This window comes from Rattus norvegicus, chromosome 10 (assembly GCF_021556685.1).
Source record: "Rattus norvegicus strain SHRSP/BbbUtx chromosome 10, alternate assembly SHRSP_T2T, whole genome shotgun sequence".
In the NCBI taxonomy this organism is placed as follows: domain Eukaryota; kingdom Metazoa; phylum Chordata; class Mammalia; order Rodentia; family Muridae; genus Rattus; species Rattus norvegicus.
In genome coordinates, this window is record NC_141543.1 from 73,955,752 (window position 1) to 73,976,403 (window position 20,652).

The window sequence follows — 20,652 nt, forward strand, 5'->3', positions numbered from 1 at the left end:
TCAGGGACTAGACAAGGCTGCCCACTCTCTCCCTACTTATTCAATATAGTTCTTGAAGTTCTAGCCAGAGCAATCAGACAACAAAAGGAGATCAAGGGGATACAGATCGGAAAAGAAGAGGTCAAAATATCACTATTTGCAGACGACATGATAGTATATTTAAGTGATCCCAAAAGTTCCACCAGAGAACTACTAAAGCTGATAAACAACTTCAGCAAAGTGGCTGGGTATAAAATTAACTCAAATAAATCAGTTGCCTTCCTCTATACAAAAGAGAAACAAGCTGAGAAAGAAATTAGGGAAACGACACCCTTCATAATAGACCCAAATAATATAAAGTACCTCGGTGTGACTTTAACCAAGCAAGTAAAAGATCTGTACAATAAGAACTTCAAGACACTGAGGAAAGAAATTGAAGAAGACCTCAGAAGATGGAAAGATCTCCCATGCTCATGGATTGGCAGGATTAATATAGTAAAAATGGCCATTTTACCAAAAGCAATCTACAGATTCAATGCAATCCCCATCAAAATACCAATCCAATTCTTCAAAGAGTTAGACAGAACAATTTGCAAATTCATCTGGAATAACAAAAAACCCAGGATAGCTAAAGCTATCCTCAACAATAAGAGGACTTCAGGGGGAATCACTATCCCTGAACTCAAGCAGTATTACAGAGCAATAGTGATAAAAACTGCATGGTATTGGTACAGAGACAGACAGATAGACCAATGGAATAGAATTGAAGACCCAGAAATGAACCCACACACCTATGGTCACTTGATTTTTGACAAAGGAGCCAAAACCATCCAATGGAAAAAAGATAGCATTTTCAGCAAATGGTGCTGGTTCAACTGGAGGGCAACATGTAGAAGAATGCAGACCGATCCATCCTTATCACCCTGTACAAAGCTTAAGTCCAAGTGGATCAAGGATCTCCACATCAAACCAGACACACTCAAACTAATAGAAGAAAAACTAGGGAAGCATCTGGAACACATGGGCACTGGAAAAAATTTCCTGAACAAAACACCAATGGCTTATGCTCTAAGATCAAGAATCGACAAATGGGATCTCATTAAACTGCAAAGCTTCTGTAAGGCAAAGGACACTGTGGTTAGGACAAAACGACAACCAACAGATTGGGAAAAGATCTTTACCAATCCTATAACAGATAGAGGCCTTATATCCAAAATATACAAAGAACTCAAGAAGTTAGACCGCAGGGAAACAAATAACCCTATTAAAAAATGGGGTTCAGAGCTAAACAAAGAATTCACAGCTGAGGAATGCCGAATGGCTGAGAAACACCTAAAGAAATGTTCAACATCTTTAGTCATAAGGGAAATGCAAATCAAAACAACCCTGAGATTTCACCTCACACCAGTGAGAATGGCTAAGATCAAAAACTCAGGTGACAGCAGATGCTGGCGAGGATGTGGAGAAAGAGGAACACTCCTCCATTGTTGGTGGGATTGCAGACTGGTAAAACCATTCTGGAAATCAGTCTGGAGGTTCCTCAGAAAATTGGACATTGAACTGCCTGAGGATCCAGCCATACCTCTCTTGGGCATATACCCAAAAGATGCCTCAACATATAAAAGAGACACGTGCTCCACTATGTTCATCGCAGCCTTATTTATAATAGCCAGAAACTGGAAAGAACCCAGATGCCCTTCAACAGAGGAATGGATACAGAAAATGTGGTACATCTACACAATGGAATATTACTCAGCTATCAAAAACAACGAGTTTATGAAATTCGTAGGCAAATGGTTGGAACTGGAAAATATCATCCTGAGTGAGCTAACCCACTCACAGAAAGACATACATGGTATGCACTCATTGATAAGTGGCTATTAGCCCAAATGCTTGAATTACCCTAGATCCCTAGAACAAAGGAAACTCAAGACGGATGATCAAAATGTGAATGCTTCACTCCTTCTTTAAATGAGGAAAAAGAATACCCTTGGCAGGGAAGGGAGAGGCAAAGATTAAAACAGAGACTGAAGGAACACCCATTCAGAGCCTGCCCCACAGGTGGCCCATACATATACAGCCACCCAATTAGACAAGATGGATGAAGCAAAGAAGTGCAGACCGACAGGAGCCGGATGTAGATCGCTCCTGAGAGACACAGCCAGAATACAGCAAATACAGAGGCGAATGCCAGCAGCAAACCACTGAACTGAGAATAGGTCCCCCGTTGAAGGAATCAGAGAAAGAACTGGAAGAGCTTGAAGGTGCTTGAGACCCCAAAAGTACAACAATGTCAAGCAACCAGAGCTTCCAGGGACTAAGCCACTACCTAAATCCTATACATGGACTGACCCTGGACTCTGTCCCCATAGGTAGCAATGAATATCCTAGTAAGAGCACCAGTGGAAGGGGAAGCCCTGGGTCCTGCTAAGACTGAACCCCCAGTGAACTAGACTATGCGGGGAAGGTGGCAATGGGGGGAGGTTTGGGAGGGGAACACCCACAAGGAAGGGGAGGGGGGAGGGTGATGTCTGTCCGGAAACCGGGAAAGGGAATAACACTTGAAATGTATATAAGAAATACTCAAGATAATAAAAAAAATAAAATAAAATAAAATAAAATAAAAAGAAAAAAACCTCATGTACTGAAAAAAAAAAAAAAAAAAAAGAGGGTTTTCCTGGAGAAGGAAGGAGGAGAAAAACCTTCAGCTTTTCTTCCTTCCTTCTGTTTTCTTCCCTTGTGTATAAATCCTTCCCATGTGAAGTTTGAAAATTTCTCCTTTTCTGATGAGTAATAAACTTTTATTCATAATACCAGAAATCCAAAAAAAAAAAAAAAACAAAACAAAAAAAAAAAAAAGAAAAAGCAATTATTCTAGGCACTTTGAGCAGTGATAAGCCTCTGTATTACTATTGATCACTTGTGTTAGTTAGGGTTTCATTGTTGTGAAGAGACAACATGACCAAGGCAACTCTTGTAAAGGAAAACATTTAAGGGGAGTGGCTCACTGTTTCAGAGGTTCTGTCCGTTATCCTCATGGTGGGAAGCATGGCAATGTCCTTGCAGACATGGTACAGATGAAGAGACATGGGAAACCTGTCCCCATCTCTGTGCAGCAAATCCTGCACTCTCCTGTCACTTTGTCCCTGCGTGGAGCCAGAGCAGTTAGCTCTCCTTTTCCTGCTTTTTCCCAGCATAGATGCCTCTGGCTTTTTTGAGAGGGCAAACAAAAGGGAGCCCAGCTTGGCACCAAATATTGCAATCCCTCTCTTATGACAGCACACCCTCTCCTTCCCCCCTCCCTCCCCTGATTAACAACCAGCATTTCTCCAGTGTAGATGGCTCCTGCCCTTGAAGGAAGCAGGAGCCAATGTCCTTGAAGTGATAAAAGCCCACTCTTGGACTGTGGGAAAGAGGCAATTAAGAGTTCCCAGATAGTTGTGACCAGTTTGTAAACTACACTAGCTTCTGATAAAGCAACGAGTTACTACTTCCCAGGTCAGGAAAGTCCCTTTCCAGCTTCAAGGTTCTGACCTCTGAACAAACTTTATCAGATTTGAAGGACCGCACTCCTTTACCCTCTCCCCAGTCATGTGACGCCGAAGCTCGAGAATGCCAGCCCCTGGACGTGAGTATCACATTCCTAACCTGTGGAGCAAGGAAGGCTTGTAATCCAGGTCAGACTCCTATAATAGAGATTCTCTTTGTCCATGCATCAGACTCCCAATTACTGGTAGTTTCCTGGGGTTCCCGAGAACTGGTCATAACTCTTGGTTCTTCAACCAAGAGTTCTAGAATCTTCATTTGAAGGCAGCCAGAAGGAGACTGTCTTCTACATGGGGTGGGGCCTGAGCATAGGTGGCGATTTCAAAGCCCACCCTCACAGTGACATACTTCCTCAGTCAAGGCCACACCTCTTAATAGTGCCACTTCAAATGCCCAAGCACTCAAACATGAATCTATAGAGGGCAAACCTATTCAAACCACTACATCACAGCAGAGGGAAGCTTTTCTTGCTGTAATTTCAAACCACATTAAGCCTATATAAAAAAAAGATCACACAATCTAATTATTATAATTATAGGCTATAAGCATAGATTGAGCTGATCTAACACTGTATTAACTTATCTCCAGCTATAAGATCCCTTGATACTTGCAGTTTCTCTTGGCCATGTAGTTCTGGTCCATCATGGCTTCCTCTTCTTCTTCCTCAGTCATCTCTCCTTCCCCTCTTGTCCTCTTCTCTCTACCTGCACCAACTCTCAAGCCTTGAGTCCCACCTTTTGCCTCCTCTGCCCAATCAGAGGCTCTAGCCTTTATTGACCAGTTAAAATGGGGAGAAGGTACACATGGGATCACCTGATGGACTGCTAGTCTGGGGTACCCCTCTTGAGGAAGCAGAATTAGCATCAGAATACAAACAGCATCAGGACAACCCACAACAAGCTTTCAGGCCAAAGTTGAGGGTAGCAGTAATCCAAGTGCCCTAATTTGTTTTTCATCGCTGTGAAGAGACACCATGACTAAGGCAACTCTTATAAAGGAAAACATTTCGTGCTGGTTGGCTGATAACTTCAGAGGTTTAGTCCATTATTGTCATGGGTGGAAGCATGGCAGCATCCAGGAAGGAGATGGTGCTGGAAAAAGAGCTGAGAATTCTAAATCTTGATCTGCAGGCAGCAAGCTGGGGACTGGTTTACACACTGGGCAGAGTTTGAGCATAATAGACCTCAAAGCCCATACTTCCTCCAACAAGGCCACAACTTGTGCCACTCACTTTGGGGCAAGCATTCAAATAGATGAGTCTATTCGAAGTAACATGCCAAGTATATAAACATCACAAGAAAGTTGGGTTTAAATAATATTTTAACTGTTTATTTAGTTTGTATGTATCATTTTCGCCTGCATTAATGTCTATGCATCAACATGAGTCAGGATTTGGTTGCTGGGAAATGAACCTGTGTCCCCCAAAAGAACAATCAGTGTTCTTAACTACTAAGACAACTCTCCAGGCCAAGAAATTTTATTTACATATATATATACATATATACATACATATACATATACACACACATACATGGCAGTCCCTCCAGATATCACCACACACTGTCCAAATGTGGGAAGCAGGACTTCTCATGCTATAATCTGTTGTGTCAAGTGGGGAAGGAGAAGCCTTACTGCAAGATGGAGTTGTCCTGTCTGGGATTCTGAGGACTGGTCTAACTATAGATGGAAACCAGGATAGTCACATTTGAGAATAAGTGAAGTCTTTCAATATCATGGAAGGAACCAACAAGATATATGACTGCACTAATTGAATTTCAAATAAATATTTAGAAAGGTCCAATACCAGACTTGATAGGCAGGAAAACAAATCAGTAAAGTTTGAAGAAAAGACCAATGAAACCCTGAAGCTCACAGAGCATAAAAAGGAACTGAAGAAAACACAGAGCCCATCACTGTATGGACTGTTGTCACGAAGACTAACACACTAATTGTTTCTGTCCGCAGAATCTGAAGTTAGAAAGAGTTGAGAAGAGACGGTGTTTGAAGAAATGAGGGCTGGAAACACCCCAGAGTTGGTGGAAGATGTGAATCCACAGCCAGTCACAGAGCCCTCTGTTCAACTCATGGGTCCAGGGAATATTCTTCAGGGAGGACGGCGTGCCAAGCCAGGAAGTTTGAAAGATTCACAGTATGTAAATTGATAGGGATTTTTTTGTCTTACTTGGAAGAACAATGTTCAAATATGACTTCATGAGATCAGGAAAGCTGTCCTGAGAGAATAACAGAGAAAATTGAGGTTCCAGAACATAGAGATGACAGCAGGAGGGAGATTTAGAATGGAGCCTACCTGCATTAAAGGAGGAGAAGGGCTGTGTTGTACTTCCCAGAGAATGCTTTTCTGACAAATGGAAAGCTATGACCTGGTATTTCTCTACCTGTCCTCTTTGGTCCCAGAAAAAACAACTCTGACACTTCTTACATATGACATTTCTTAATTCAAAATCATTACACAAGGATTATATATACCCATTACACCAAATTTGAGTATTTACAAAGTGTACAAGTTACTGTAGTCAGTCCAAAATTGTCCCAACAGTCCCTGTCTTAGTTGGATTTTACTGCTGTGAAGAGACACTATGGCCAAGGCATCTCTCAAAAGAGCAAACATTTAATTGGGGCTGGCTTACAGTTTCAGAGGTTCAGTCCATTGTCTTCATGGTGGGAAGAAAAGCAGACATGGTGCTAGAGGAGCTTAGAGTTCTACATCTTGATCTAAAGGCAGCCAAGAGACAACTCTCTTGTGCACTGGGTGGAGCTTGAGCACTAGGAGCCCTCAAAGCCCACCTACACAGTGACAAACTTCCTCCAACAAGGACACACCTCCTAATAGTGCCATTTCCCATGGGCCAAGCATATTCAAACCACTACATTCCACTCCCTGGCCCCATAGGCTTTATCGAACACGTAAGGTTTTTGGGGCCATAACTAGCCATATCCTAATGCAAAATATATGTTGTCTCACTTCAAAAGTCTCCATCGTCTATCATGCTCTCAATGATGTTTAATAATCCGAAGTTCAAAGTCTCTCCTGAGTTTCATGGAATCTCTTAACTGTAGTCACCTATAAAATCAGAAGGCAGATCACATACATACAACATCACAGGATATACATTATTATACCAAAGCATCATAGTGAGGAAATATTGGACCAAAAAAATCTGGGAAAATTGCAACCTCTGCATTTCTATGTCTGGTGTCCAACTCCTTTCAGCTTTATTGACTGCATGAACCTTCTTTCTTTGGTTTGGTTTCATTCTATATTAGCAGCTTTAGCAGTTCCCAGTTAAGAACTCAGATTGTTCCCTGTAGAGGATGTGCATTCCTCACTACCCACCCCAATGTTCTGGGTTCCTGAATGAAAGAAACACACACTTGGCATTTATATTTTGATAAGCCCCAAACAGTTCAATGGCTGAACCACTTCCTAACCTCCACATGGCTAATCTACTTCCCTCTGATATTCTCCAGTTATTACTCACTATATTTTATATTCTGTCTTTGCTGCCCTGGACCTGGTGGGGCAGCACTCTGAGGCCACTCTTTCCTGCTCCTCCTTCGTGGCTATGCTCTCTGTCCTCCACCTTCTCAAGAGTGGCCTTCCCTTTTCCTGTCCTTCTCTAGGCATGGTAGATCTCCTTTTACCTTCCTTCTTCTGTGGTCCTTTGCCTGGGAATCCTAAATTTCCTGCCTCTGTCTGACCTGACCAACCATTAACTGCCAGCATCTTTATTTACCAATCAAAACCAACTGGGGTCATGGTCTCTCAGTTTCTTGCATGGGGATGTGAAGAGTCTCCTGCAATTTTGGGAACCCAAATTAACATAATATAAGCAGCATAAGACCAAACCTTGCTACATTTCCTCCTCTTAGTCCAGTTTTCTCTCAAATATAACTTGAACACAATTATAACAATTGTGCAAATTATAAGGTATGCTATATATACTTAGAACATCCAGCTTATTATATTTAGCAATTTGGATAAATTTTCTATCATCCATCCTAACTTAAAGAGTTTACAATTCTGTACCTGAATTTTGTTTTGGTTTTAACTTGTAATACCATCTGAAAACCATCCTTTCAAATCTAGACAATCTTCCAACAACTTTAGTTTGTTATGAGACTATAACTAGTCTTCAACCCCATCAGAGCTCCGAGATTGAATTACATATTAACTGAATATATCGGGAGCACAAAAATATAGCTTCCAAACAATGTGTAGAGACAGCTGATTGCCTGGACAGTCCCCTAGATTCATTATAATGTTGGAGCATCTGTCTTCAGCCTTCTCTTCCCCAACGAACTGAAAGACCTTAAGTGAGGCAGGAATTATGAAAGGTTATCTTACCCTGTCTTAGCAGAGCTAAACTGTCAATTATCCTGCATCATGTGTCCTTTCTTGGACAGTATTTTTTGTCTGCAGATGATTCTTGCCCAGTAGCTACTGTGCCACAATTGGAACAACTCCATATGGAGGTAATGATGCTCAATGTCTTTTTAAAGTGCGAAGTGGGTACTGTCAGGAGCAGACATGGTTCCTAGTCAAAAGATCTATTAATAATGAAAGGAGTTTAAATGCCATATTCTGTGGATATCTGATGCTTTTGAAAACTGTCCATCTATATGGTATATCTGAATTGTCAAACCTTAACTACTCTTAGCTATTTACTATTTGAATAAAACATTCTATTACAATAAAATCAGAATCTAATATTATCATGAGTTTACTATCTGGCCCTTAACTTATATTACTTAACCATGCTTAACAGTTTGTAAAGGCAACTATTAGAAGGACTGTGTCCTTAAGTGAGTTGGATAGACTCAATGCCTATCTAAGAGGAACAAAAATAATTTTAAAATATGTATCAATATATAAAAATTTATACCAATGACAATCTTAACCCTTTATCAATATCTTAATTCTGTACCAATGTAAGAAAATATAACTTTAATTCTGCATCGAAATGTAAAGATTTCTACCAATGTAAGTTATGACAATAAAATGTTTTGTTTAAGAGTAAAATTAGTAAGCCTTTCCCATGTATCTAATACTTATAAAATTATTCTATCCCTCTTTTGTCCTTTCAACCACCTTCCCCTTACCTATCAAAGAAACAATAGAGAAGAAAGGTAAGACAGAAATGCCCAAGTCTAAGATCTCTATTTAGTTTATTCCCTGTCGAAAATTATGACCACTTTCAAATATCCCTTAAAAAGATAACCATAACCAGACACTCTAAACCAAGAAAGAGGGATTGTAGGGCTCTGATGCCTAGCACTCTCCCCAGTGATCTCTCTCCCAGCTAGCTTCATTGGTTTGGGTGAGGGGGGAGAGGGAACTCAGGCAGGGAGGGGGAACACTTTTGCTTCCATGGCTCAGGCCAGGCTGAGCCAGCAGGAGACTGATTAGCCAGCTAGGGGTGCAGGGGATCTTCTGGTGGGGATTTTGGGGAAAGCTGATCTCTTCCCCAAGCAGCAGTGTTACAGTTTTTATGACCAAAGGTCTCAGACAATGGAAAAATTACTGCACACCTTTAATTCTTCACATGACACTTAAGTACAGTTTGTTGGATGGGTCAGTGTCTGACAGCAGGTACTTCCTATTGGTTTGGCCTGAGAGCTTGGGAAGACCTCATCTATATATTTGGGGTCGTGGTCCTGTTTCTCCAACTGATCTGTGTAGAGCTGACTGATCTATCTTGAGCCTACCTGACCTGTGGTCACGTGTTCACGTGTGGAGGAGGGGTTTGGGGTGTTGTCTTGAACCTATGTAACCTATGGTCATGCCCTCACCTGTGGAGAAGGGGTTTGAGTTACATCCTCACCTGTGGAGGAGGGGCTTCGGTTGTTGCCCTTTGTGACTGGTCTGTCTCAAACTTCTCTACACGGATTTGTAGAGGGCACAGCTACATGAGGCCCTTATATCCTGGGAGAATGGGAATGTGCCTGCCACCTCTTTTAGGGTCTCCTGGGGATCAGACCTATCTCGAGGAGGAATCAGGGTACTTTCTTCACCCACTGCCCTACAAGGGATGAGTCTCTAAGGCATCTTTCTGCTGAATAGGGAAAAGAATTTTTTTAGTGATGGGAAATGAGTGGCCTTTCCTCTCCCTCTCTTTCTCCAGGCACAGAAGATCCCGTTTTTAACTTCTTCCTTCCTCAGTCCCTTGCCCGGGAATCCCAAAAGTCCTGCCTCTGTCTGCCCTGCCCACCCACTGGCTGCCAGTAAATTTATGTACCAATCAAAACCAAATGAAGGCAGAGTCCCTCAGTGTCTTGCATGGGGACATGCGGATTCTTATGCATTTTGGGGGACCCAGATTATCACCATACTAGTAGCACTAGACCAAACCCCCTACAAGCAGCTTTCCTCAGCAGGTGTCCCATGGCTCTGGCATTTCTAACAACTTAATATTTTCACAAGATCTTTCCAAGTCCTGGATTGTAGTTCGTGTGAGAGTTAAAGCCCAAATGACAGCAATAACCATATCATGGTAACACCTAACATGATGCCACCGCCCCTTTTCAACTGCAAGCCTGTAAACAATCAGCTTATCTGGATGGGAGCATGCCCTGAGGTCACCGCTCAGTTAACTGCATTTAATATCCTTGGGCACAGGATTTAGCTCCATTCTAGTTCCAGGTCCCCCTTTAATATTTGACCCAAACATGTTGTATTTTTCCTTTCCAAGCTAACTCTGCTTGACTAAAATAAATTGCTCTTTATGAAATTAAACAAGAGGACAAAGTGTATGCTGGGCTTTTTTGAGACCTCCTCCATCAGTGTCATGATCTGAATCTCTTCATCTTATCCTCTAGCAGCCCCTTCAGAAAAGTTAAAAATGTCAGCAATGCTGTTCACCAAAACATCACAAGATTGGTCTCTAGACAACATAGTAAAATCCTGCTCCTCTGAAACCTCTCAAGCCCCCAGAATTCAAACCACCCTCAGCTCCAATGTCTTCCACATTTCTCTTAATATGGCCCATTAAGCATTCCACTGCTTTCCCAATCCAAAGCTCCAAAATCCACATTCCTCCAAACAAAAACTTGGTCAGGCCTAGCACAGCAATACTCACCCTCTGTTACCAACTTCTGTCTTATTTTTGGGCTTCATTGCTGTACACAGCTGTCACAACTAAGGTAAGTACCACTTACAAAGGACAACATTTAATTGGAGTTGGCTTACAGTTTCACAGGTTCAGTTCATTGTCGAGATAGAGAGAAGCATCGCAGCATTCAGCTAGACATGATCCTGGAGGCCAGTACTTCTACGTTTTCATCCTAAGGCAACCAGGATGGGTCTTCCCTCTGCTCTAGACAGAGCTTGAGCACTAGGAGCCCCCAAAGACCATTTACCCAGTAACACACTTCCTCCAACAAGGACACATCTCCTCCAATAAGATCACACCTCCTAGTAGTGCCACTTTCCATGGGCCAAGGTTATTCAAACCCCCACAGTCCCTAAACGAATGTCACGTCCAACCTTCATACTTGCCTATCCAGAGCAGCTGAGATGGCTGTGCTCTGTGTCTGGTAAAGCAGAGCTAACTCTAACTGCTTAGACCCTTCTGTAATGACTCCGTCTGTCTTCCAGGAGAGGATTTCATCTGGGAAACAGAGACAGTGACTGGAAAATGAGCATCACTGTTGATCAAGACACAGACTATGTTGAACTGGTTCTGTCTATAGGAGAAATCACACTTGGAGAGAAAAATAGGAATTCAATGAAAGATAGTCAACGGAGAAGAAAGGAGACCAAAAATTTCTTACAGGCTGTGTGTACGCTGCTGAATTCCGGAGGGGGCGTGGTCAAGGCTCGCATTAAAAATCAAGACTACAGCTTCACCCGAGATGGAATAGGACAGGATTTGGTAAATTCCTTACCTGGTATCCTGAAACTTCCTCATGAATATCTGGATTACATGCAGGACCAAGACTATTTTTTCATTTTTGTGAAAGCATGGAAGCTGAATCAGAAAGGTCCAGGGATCACCACCTTGAAAACCAACCTGTACAGCAGAAGCATCTCATCCTCAATTGAACTGAAAGCAGCTGATACAGTGAAGTTCCTCAAATCCAGGAAATGTTCTAAAGGGAGATCAGATTCCAGACTGAGTTCACCTGGAACAATTGACTGTAATGAAGTACTAAATGAATGTCTTAACTTATTTAACAGAGACTGTTTTGCCTATAAAGAGACATTCTGTTTCACTAAAGCCACACATGCTGAAGTAAAACTGACTCCTAAGAAAAAGATTTTAGAGATCCTCCCTCAAACTGTTTCTTCATTTGCAAACGCGGATGGGGGATATTTGTTCACTGGTTTGGATGGCAAAACCCAGGAAATTATTGGCTTTGAAGCAGAGAAGAGCGACCTTGTGCATCTAGAGAGTGAAATAGAAAAGTGCATCCGACAGCTGCCTGTCACTCACTTCTGTGAGGAGAGGGAGAAGATCAAGTACACGTGCAAATTCATGGAAGTGCACAAACCCGGAGCCGCGTGTTCATACGTGTGTGCGCTCAGAGTGGAGAGATTCTGCTGTGCAGTGTTCGCTGCAGAGCCCGAATCCTGGCACGTGGAAGACAGCTGTGTGAAGAGGTTTACCGCAGAGGACTGGGTGAAACGCCAGATGGATGGCCCAGCATGTGAGAAACAGAAATTAATAATCAGCTTCCACTGGGCTGAGGGGGTTGGAAGATGCTTTCTGGGACTTGGGCAGCCTGAGAAGTCCTCAAATATCAACAGCTAATTTACTGATCTCTGCTAGATACAATCTGTAGTTCACAACGCCTAGTTTACTTTGACCCACTTAGAATGTTCCCTATAGAACGTATATTACCTGCTTATGTAATACTGTGAGCTATTTCCTTCAGAATGACCAAGTCTCATGCAATCTGCCTCTCCAGTGTCTAGAACTGGAGCAGGAAAAGGAAGGGGCCAGGCTTCATAATTCCTCTCTAGGTCTTTTCATCTCTCCCAGGAGCTCAAGCTGAGATCCCTGGCAAGTCTCAGGCCAGAGGAAAATGCAGCCCAGCTTTTTACACCATAATAGTGAGAGTGTTGTCCTGTCCTAGCCTCATGGCTTACTCATTTCGCTCAGAAAGCTGAACAGCACAGCCTTGCATGGTCACTGTCTTTCCTGTACACTGACCTTCACACATCCATGCAGAGTTGCCTATCCAGTGCCTCTTGCCTCTTTCCAGACCGTTGCTTATTCATATCTCTTCTACAACAAGGCTTCTATAGCTCACCCTCAGGTAACCACTGCCCTGATCTCATTTTTCATTGTCAACTTTCTTTTTCAGTCATCTTTCACTAACAGTGTGACAAGCACATTAGAAAATCAGTTTATATTCCGGTACACAGGTGTGGCCACTGGTTGAGAGATGGGGCCACCCACCTATCTCAAACCAGAAACGTTCCTGTCCAAAGGAAAGACAGGGACAAAAAAGAGTCTGAAGGAAGGGCTATTCAGAGATTGCCCCCTTGACATCCATCCTGTCTGCAGACACCAAACCTGACACTATTTCTGTAGTCAAAGACAACTGCTGACAGGAACCTGGGGTGGCTGTTCCTTGGGAAGTTCAGCCAACAACAGACCAGGCAGATGTGGATGCTTGGAGCCAACCATCAGACTGAGCTCCAGGACCCCAGTGGGGGAGTTGCAGAAGATCTGGAAGAGCAGAGGGGGATTGCAACCCCATAGAAAGAACAACATCAGCTGGTTGGACCACGCAGTGCTCCCAGGGCCTAGACCAAAAACCAAGGAGTGAACAGGGAGGGATCCATGGCTCCAGATACATATGCAGCAGAGGATGACCTTGTCTGACATTAATGGAAGGAGAGACATTTGGTCCTATGGAGATTTGATGCCCCAGCATAGGGGAATTCTGGGGCAAGATGGGGGAGGCACCCTCATAGAAGCAAAGGGAGGAGGGAGAAAGGGCAGATGTTGAAGGGCAGTTTGTAGAAGGGTAACCTTGAAACGAGATATCATTTGAGATGTAAATGTATAGAATGATTAGTAAAAAACAAAAATGACCCAAAAAAATAGGAAGAAAATCAGGTTATGAAATGAATACATTCCAGCGTTTGGCCATTTTGATTGCTTGTCAAGCAGGTATTGGCCTCATTACTGTGGGGCCTGGCCTAACCTGTGCTCCTTTGAGAATCTGTCCCTCATCAACCCCCTATTCTTTCTTTGGCTCTTTTTCCCCATTCGTTCCTCTGCCTTAGAGATTCTTCCCTTCTTCACACCGGCACACAAATAGAACCCCAAATGTTACTCCAAAAGGAAGAATAGTGCTGCCATTTTATCTGCTTTCAGGCCAGGAAAGCCTGACGTGAAACTAGCATCAGCAACTTATGCAGTCTCTGAAAACATCAGCTTCCTCAGATGCTTCACAAACTCATGTCTTCACCAGGGCTGCATTTTACCCCCCTGGATTTAACTGCTGTTAAAGGAAAGCAAACATGGGGAATTTTCTTAGTTGCTAGGATGCTTCCCTAGCCTGTAAGAGGCCCTGGCTTCACTCACTGTGCTCCATAAAACCCTAAGGCTTGTCATGGTGATCCACTTAGGGCCCACAGTCTCTGGAATTGGAGGCAGATGGATAAGAAATTCAAGCTCACCCTTGCCTATGTAGTCAGTTCCTGCCAGGCGGGGCTGTGCAAGCCCATGTCTCACTTTGAAAAATCAAAGAACACAAAGTAAAACATATCCATTTAATTAATACATTGAACACATTACTGTTACTTTTTTTTATTTAGGGTTGTGTAGAGGACTTTAGTAGCATCAAAGTGTAATTTGGGGATTTTTATTTGACCTCAAAATTTAACCTTAGTTATCTAACCCCATTTCCTATTAAGAATATACAGTTTAGGGGTTGGGGATTTGGCTCAGTGGTAGAGCGCTTGCCTAGCAAGCACAAGGCCCTGGGTTCGGTCCCCAGCTCCGAAAAAAAAAAAAAAAAAAAGAATATACAGTTTAACTGGGACTTTCAGTGCACTTGCAATAGTTATTGAATAGCATGCCCTATGGAAATTTAAAATTGCCTTTGTCTTCAACGGTTTTTCTAAGCAAAACAATGAAGGCCCTCTTCAGTCAGCCGACTGCCACACAGTCCCGGTAGCTGCTGTCCTGACAATCCTGATGCTCTTCAGCAGAGTGCTGGCCTTCCAGGTAGACACACTTGGCTGCCTACCTTGGTTGCCATGACTAGGTTCCGGCCTCCTTCCTCAGCTGGGCTCTGTGCTGAAGCGTGTCTCCAGGCTTCCTGCACTGGGAGTGTTACTTGTTTTCAGTCCTTCCAGTAACTTTGTCCCAAACAGTAACCCTCCCCATCATACACACACACACACACACACACACACACACACACACACACACACACATAGAGAGAGAGAGAGAGAGACAGAGACAGAGACAGAGAGAGAGCGAGCAAAGACAGTACCTAGCAATATGTAATATGTACATGTCACATATAAAGTGTAATATTGGGTCATATGGAGACAGACAAAATGGATTTCCTCCACAGTGATAATTTGGTGTGTTTCTTTTCTTGTCTAGTTATATCTGGAAAGGTGATAAGCTCTCCAGAAGCCCTCTGCGGGAAACTGTTCTCACCACAGGAAGCGCATGAGCAGTTGCTCTTGGCACAGTTGGGCTCACTTTGCGAAGAAACGCTGGTCATCACTAAGAGATGGGCTTTGGATCTACCCTTGCAAGACAAGCAGGGAGTCATCTTGGATGTGCTTCAGATTTCCCAGGACAGTCTTCTGACCCTGCATGGCTTTGTCCTGGGAGGTGAAGACCTGGAGGATGACAGCACTTTTCTGAGGGAACTAGGCGCTGAGTTAAAGGGCTATTATAAACAAACTGCCCTAACACTAAAGCAGACGCTGATAAATCTCAGTGGTTGCACTGGGAAAGTAGGCATTACCACAAAGATAACATACTTGTGTCATAATAAGGCAGTGTCTCTTTATGATTCAAGCTCGAAAATACACTATCCCACAAAATATTATCTGACAGCCAAGACAGTAACGGACTTGGAGAAGGCTTTGAGAAGTCTTATGTAATCCATGTAACTGCTCCTTCTTTCTGATAAAATGCATGGCACCTTTAATGCACAGAAGGCACTCTAGCTAGAGATCAGAACAAAGAAAATTATTTATCATGTTGTTCCCTATGAGGTATTGATAGGTCGATATGAAGATGGCAATATTATTCAATGTTGTTCATTAACAGTCGATGACATTCATGTCATCGAGTTCTTTGTGCTGCTGATTAACACCTGAAAGGGTATTTACTGGATTGTAAATACCCTTTGAGGTGTTAATACATACGAGTATTGTGCATTATTTGGAAATGTTCTCTTTTATATCTACATTTGTGAATGATTAAATTTGTCAACCTTTGTCCCCTGGGGGTGATTATGTATGTTGTAACTTTTGCTGCAGCTCCAGCCCCAGGGATCTAGGTGTGAGAAAGAGAAAATAAACTCAAGGAGTTTGTATCTGCCTTACATATGGTGATGTGACCCATGAAGTCCCACCCCACAGCTACACACAGATACAGTTATACACTGCTAATTTTTTTAAAGCTACATTTTAGGTACATGGCAATTACGAGCAATGACTGACAGATTCCATTCTCAGCATTCACACTGTGGCTCGCAGCCATCTGAAACTCCAGTTGTAGGGGTCCACTACACTCTTCTTACCTGATAGAGCCTGAGTCACGTGTGTAGCGCATTTACATACAGGCAGGCAAACACTCATATATATAGTGTCCACGTAAGCAAATATATTTTGGTCCTGTTAATATATTCCTCTAAACTTAATTTCGAATTTTGTCAGGAACCATCTTGGGGAGGCTAAAGGTTAGCAGATGACCTTTCAGAGATATCTCACCATGGAACTGTGACGAATGAGTCCTTGGAGGCTAGGCCCAAGGGCGAAACCTCAGGATTGATTCTCCCTATTGATAGGCCTTTCCTGTCATTATCAAATGTATAACACAAAAATGACAACTTGAATCATTTTAGTATGAAGTAATATACATAATGATTCACTTAATCTAGCCATCCCATAATATATACATATTTCATATGTGTATTCAGGACTTTGAATACATAGCATTTATTTATCTTAGTAAACATAAGAATGGAATAGGAAGGAAGGAAGGAAGGACCGAGGGGAAGCAGGAAGACAGAGAGACAAGGGCTGGATATATGGGTTAGCAATCCGGAAGACTGGCTACTCTTCTACAGGACCTGGAGTCTATTCCTAGCACCCAAAGGACAGCTCACAACCATTTCTAACTCCAAGTAGATATACTAATGTCATCGTCTAGCCTCTAATGGCACCCTCTATGCCTACAAAAAATTTAAGAACAACACACACAGCTCCCTGAAACATCTTCAAAGAGTTACAAAAGAGTCCTGAGTGCCCACATTGGTGAAGGGGCTGAGGAAGAAGAATAAACCTCATTTCGTTTTTAAGACTCTATTCTAGGGGTTGAGGATTTAGCTCAGTGGTAGAGCACTTGCCTAGCAAGCACAACGCCCTGGGTTCAGTCCTCAGCTCTGGGGAAAAAAAAAAAAGACTCAGTTCTAAGTTAACTTGCCCTTAGACAGGCATGGCCCCCATCCTTGAGGTCTGAGAAAATCAAGAAATGTCTCTGGCAGTTGCAAAATAGACATGCTAGCTGATAACAACAGAGTGGCTAAGAAAACCTAAGTTTGTTCCCAGGTAAAGATGTTCCTTTTTGGTGTATGTGCCCTCCTATGGTTTAACCAGATGCTGTAAACCAATTAGCTCAAAGGCCAACATTCCTTTACCCTCTATTGTAATGCCAAGGCTTGGAAACCCCTGCTTGTGGGGGTTTTTGGGTTTTTTTGTTTTGTTTTGTTTTGTTTTGTTTTGTTTTTTCCTTTATAAACCTCCTTCCCCTAGGTCTTGGAGCTCCTCTCCTCTCCTGTTGCATCAGGAAGGTTGTGGCTCAAGACCGAGCTTGAAGAAAGACTCTCATGTGCTTGCATCGGAGTTGTGATTCCTGGTGGTCTCTCTCATGATCTGGGCACAACATTGGGACAGCACTGAGAGGACTCCTGCAAACTCAGTTCCTGGAGACAAGGGAGTTCCTGAAGAGTATCCCGCAACAGTGGACCCACAAGGAAAGTTGCATTTATTTCATACTGGCCAAGTCACCAGTGATGCCCCGCCTTATCCTCCCAACTCTCTATAATCCCTACCCTGGGAGGTGGGGGGTCTGTATTTGTCATTTTAGCAGTGAGTGCCCCCTAGCGTTCAAACGGCAAAGACAAAGACAGCTTCCAAACACCTCAAATACGAAGTCAGAGGGAAAGTTGATGTGTTGTCGATGGTGATGTTTTTCCAATCCCATGAGCCTCTTTCATATTAATTGGTGCTAATTGCACTGAAAAGAGTGTTTGTCCTTTGATCATGGAGCTCCTCTTTACTCTGTCTTGTTCCTCCACTCACATGACAGTCCTCTTCCTACAGAGTCTCCCTGAAAGGTAAAAGTATTAAAGTTGCCCCCCTAGACACAAAGTTTAGAGCAGAAGAAACAGGTTAGGCCTCAGAACTGTGTGTTCCAAGAAGCCTCTCCTAGGACTATAGAATAGGTAATTACATCTGCTGGTTTAAGCAGCTTCTCCCAGGAACTAGGACCATAAAATTAAACAGTCTTGAGAAGCAGGAAGCAGCTTCTCCTAGGAAACAATCTTGAGAAACAGAGAGTCTCTCCTTGTGACTTTTCACTGGTATTCTTCACACTTTCCAATGATGCCATCCCTGCCCCCTTGGGTTATGGTTTCTCCCTTTAAATTGAAAGAATAAAGATTTTAAACTATCCCCCACTGACCCTGCTGTAAGGACAAGTACACCTCACAGCAAAGAATAACATAACATGTTTTGGGGATGTAGCCTGGCTATAGCCACCACAAACCATCTGGCCTCGATAAGGCCTGACTCAACAGTCCTGAGAAAAACGAGAATTAGGGTCAGCTTGCCCCAGAAGCAGGGTGGCCTAGAGTTGAACTGAGCCCAAGTTACAAACCAATGAAATTGCTTTGTGTGACTGTTGCCAACTACCTATGTAATTTTCCCTATAAATACCTTCCCCTAATTGGGCTCGGGTCGACTCCTCTGTCTCCTGTGTGAGATACGTGTTGTCCCCAGAGCTCTGGTTCCTCAAATACACCTCTTGTTCATTACATCAAGACTGGTTTCTTGTGAGTTCTTGGGGGGGGGGGTTACGTTGTCTCGAGATTTGAGTGGGGGTCTTCCCTACCCTGGTAGTCTTTCAAAATACCCTTTCTCCCAGCCTCTCGGGGTCGAACTCCACTGCCCCTGCGTGGAATATGAGTCTCGACCCCAGTGCACTGGTTCCTATTGATAAACCTCATTGATTACAGCAAGGATGGTCTTGTGTGAGTTCTTGGGGGTCGCGTCATCCCAAGACTTGAGTGAGGGTCTCCCCGCTCCGGGGGTCTTTCATCCCTTGTGCCTTAATACCCTTTAAAAGCTATATTATGGAGCTGGATGGACTGCTTAGTGGTTAAGAACACTGGCTGTTTTTCCAAAGGATCCAAGTTTACTCTCCAGCATCCTCATGGCAGCTCTCAACAGTCTGTAACTTCTGCTCCAAAGTATTCAACTCCTTCACACATGCAGGCAAAACATCAATGTCCATAAAATAAAAATAAAGTTGAACATCTTTTTTTAAGCTGTATTCTGCGCGTGAGAGTAAAATACACAGTATTTGTCTCTCTGTATCACTCCAAGTTTTATAGTCCTCAGTTCCATTCATTTTCCTGTGATAGGCATGATCATACCTTTGAAGGGATGTGGATTTGGGGACTGTGGAAAGCCTTGGATTAGGGTTAGGGTTAGGGTTCAGACTAAATGGGCCATACTAGTAGAAGCATGGAAGAAAGTGTTGCCCAGAGTGATTTGGACTGTGGGAGCTTAGCTCAAGTTGTTTCAGAGGAGAATTTTAGTATGTAAACTAGAGACTGTTCTTGTGATATTTTGGTGATCAAAATAGCTGCTTTGTACCCTTGTTTAAAGAGTTCCTGAGGGTCAAGTGAGGAGATTTGCTTTAATGCCATTGACAAAAAGAGCCTAGCATAGACACTATCCTGCCGTTTACTCTTATGAAGATCTCTTTGATCAAGCTTAGAAAGAATTCAGAATAGTTGAAGTATTAAAGGGGTACCAGGAAGAAGAGTGGAGCTCAATCTTGTGTGTAAGGAGATGGACAGATTGAGGGAGCTGTGACCTTGGGACAAGATCCCACCCAGCTAAGCTTAGTGTTGATGGATTTTTGTTTGAAGAAATGATAGTTATATCATGTTAGGAACTATTAAACCCATTTATTGTTTGAATTTGGACATGCAGTGACAAGATATTGTGGCAAATTGACAAGGGTTGGTTATTCTTGGTTGTCAACTTGACATGTATCTGGAATAAACTACAATCCAGAAATGGAGGGCACGTATGAACCAGATCTTACGGCTGGAGACACAGGCTTTTGATCCAGATCTTGAGGAATGGTGGCCATGCTTATAAAGATCTTGTGGAGAGGAATTAAAGAAGAAGTTTTGCCCAGGTGTGGCGATACATGCCTTTAATCCCAGGAGACAAAGGCATGCATATGTCTGAGTTCCAGGCCAGCCTGGTACAGAACGATTTCCAAGATAAAGAGAAGTTTAGGTCCGGGTGTGGTGGTACAGGCTTTAAATCTCAGCACTCAGGATACAGAGGTGTGCACGTGTCTAAGTTCAAGGTCAGTATCCAGAGCCAATTCCAGGATGGTGATGCTTAAGCAGTCCTGGCTTCACTCCTAGTGACGCACTTAGGATCCACACTCTCTAGATGTGACTGCCACACAGTCCCCGTAGCTGCTGTCCTGACAATCCTGATGCTCTTCAGCAGAGTGCTGGCCTTCCAGGTAGGTTCACTTGGCTGCCTACCTTGGTTGCCATGACTAGGTTCCGGCCTCCTTCCTCAGCTGGGCTCTGTGCTGAAGCGTGTCTCCAGGCTTCCTGCACTGGGAGTGTTACTTGTTTTCAGTC

General features: G+C 43.1%; 1 protein-coding gene across 4 annotated transcripts in view; it reads left to right on the forward strand.

The window, feature by feature from the left end:
- Window positions 1-18,795, forward strand: part of Slfn3 (schlafen 3) — a 41,942-nt gene extending 23,147 nt beyond the window's left edge. For 3 of the 4 annotated variants that reach the window (XM_087573801.1, XM_087573802.1, XM_087573803.1), the window contains 3 exons: window positions 5,491-5,674; window positions 11,141-12,192; window positions 15,117-16,074. In XM_087573801.1, coding sequence (XP_087429927.1) covers window positions 5,535-5,674; window positions 11,141-12,192; window positions 15,117-15,628 — 1,704 coding nt within the window. In that variant the 5' untranslated portion in view covers window positions 5,491-5,534 and the 3' untranslated portion in view covers window positions 15,629-16,074. Of the gene's footprint in view, window positions 1-5,490; window positions 5,675-11,140; window positions 12,193-15,116 lie in introns of all 4 variants that reach the window. The other variant, NM_001430257.1, reaches the window with a different exon arrangement.
- The last annotated feature ends 1,857 nt before the right edge of the window (window positions 18,796-20,652 follow it).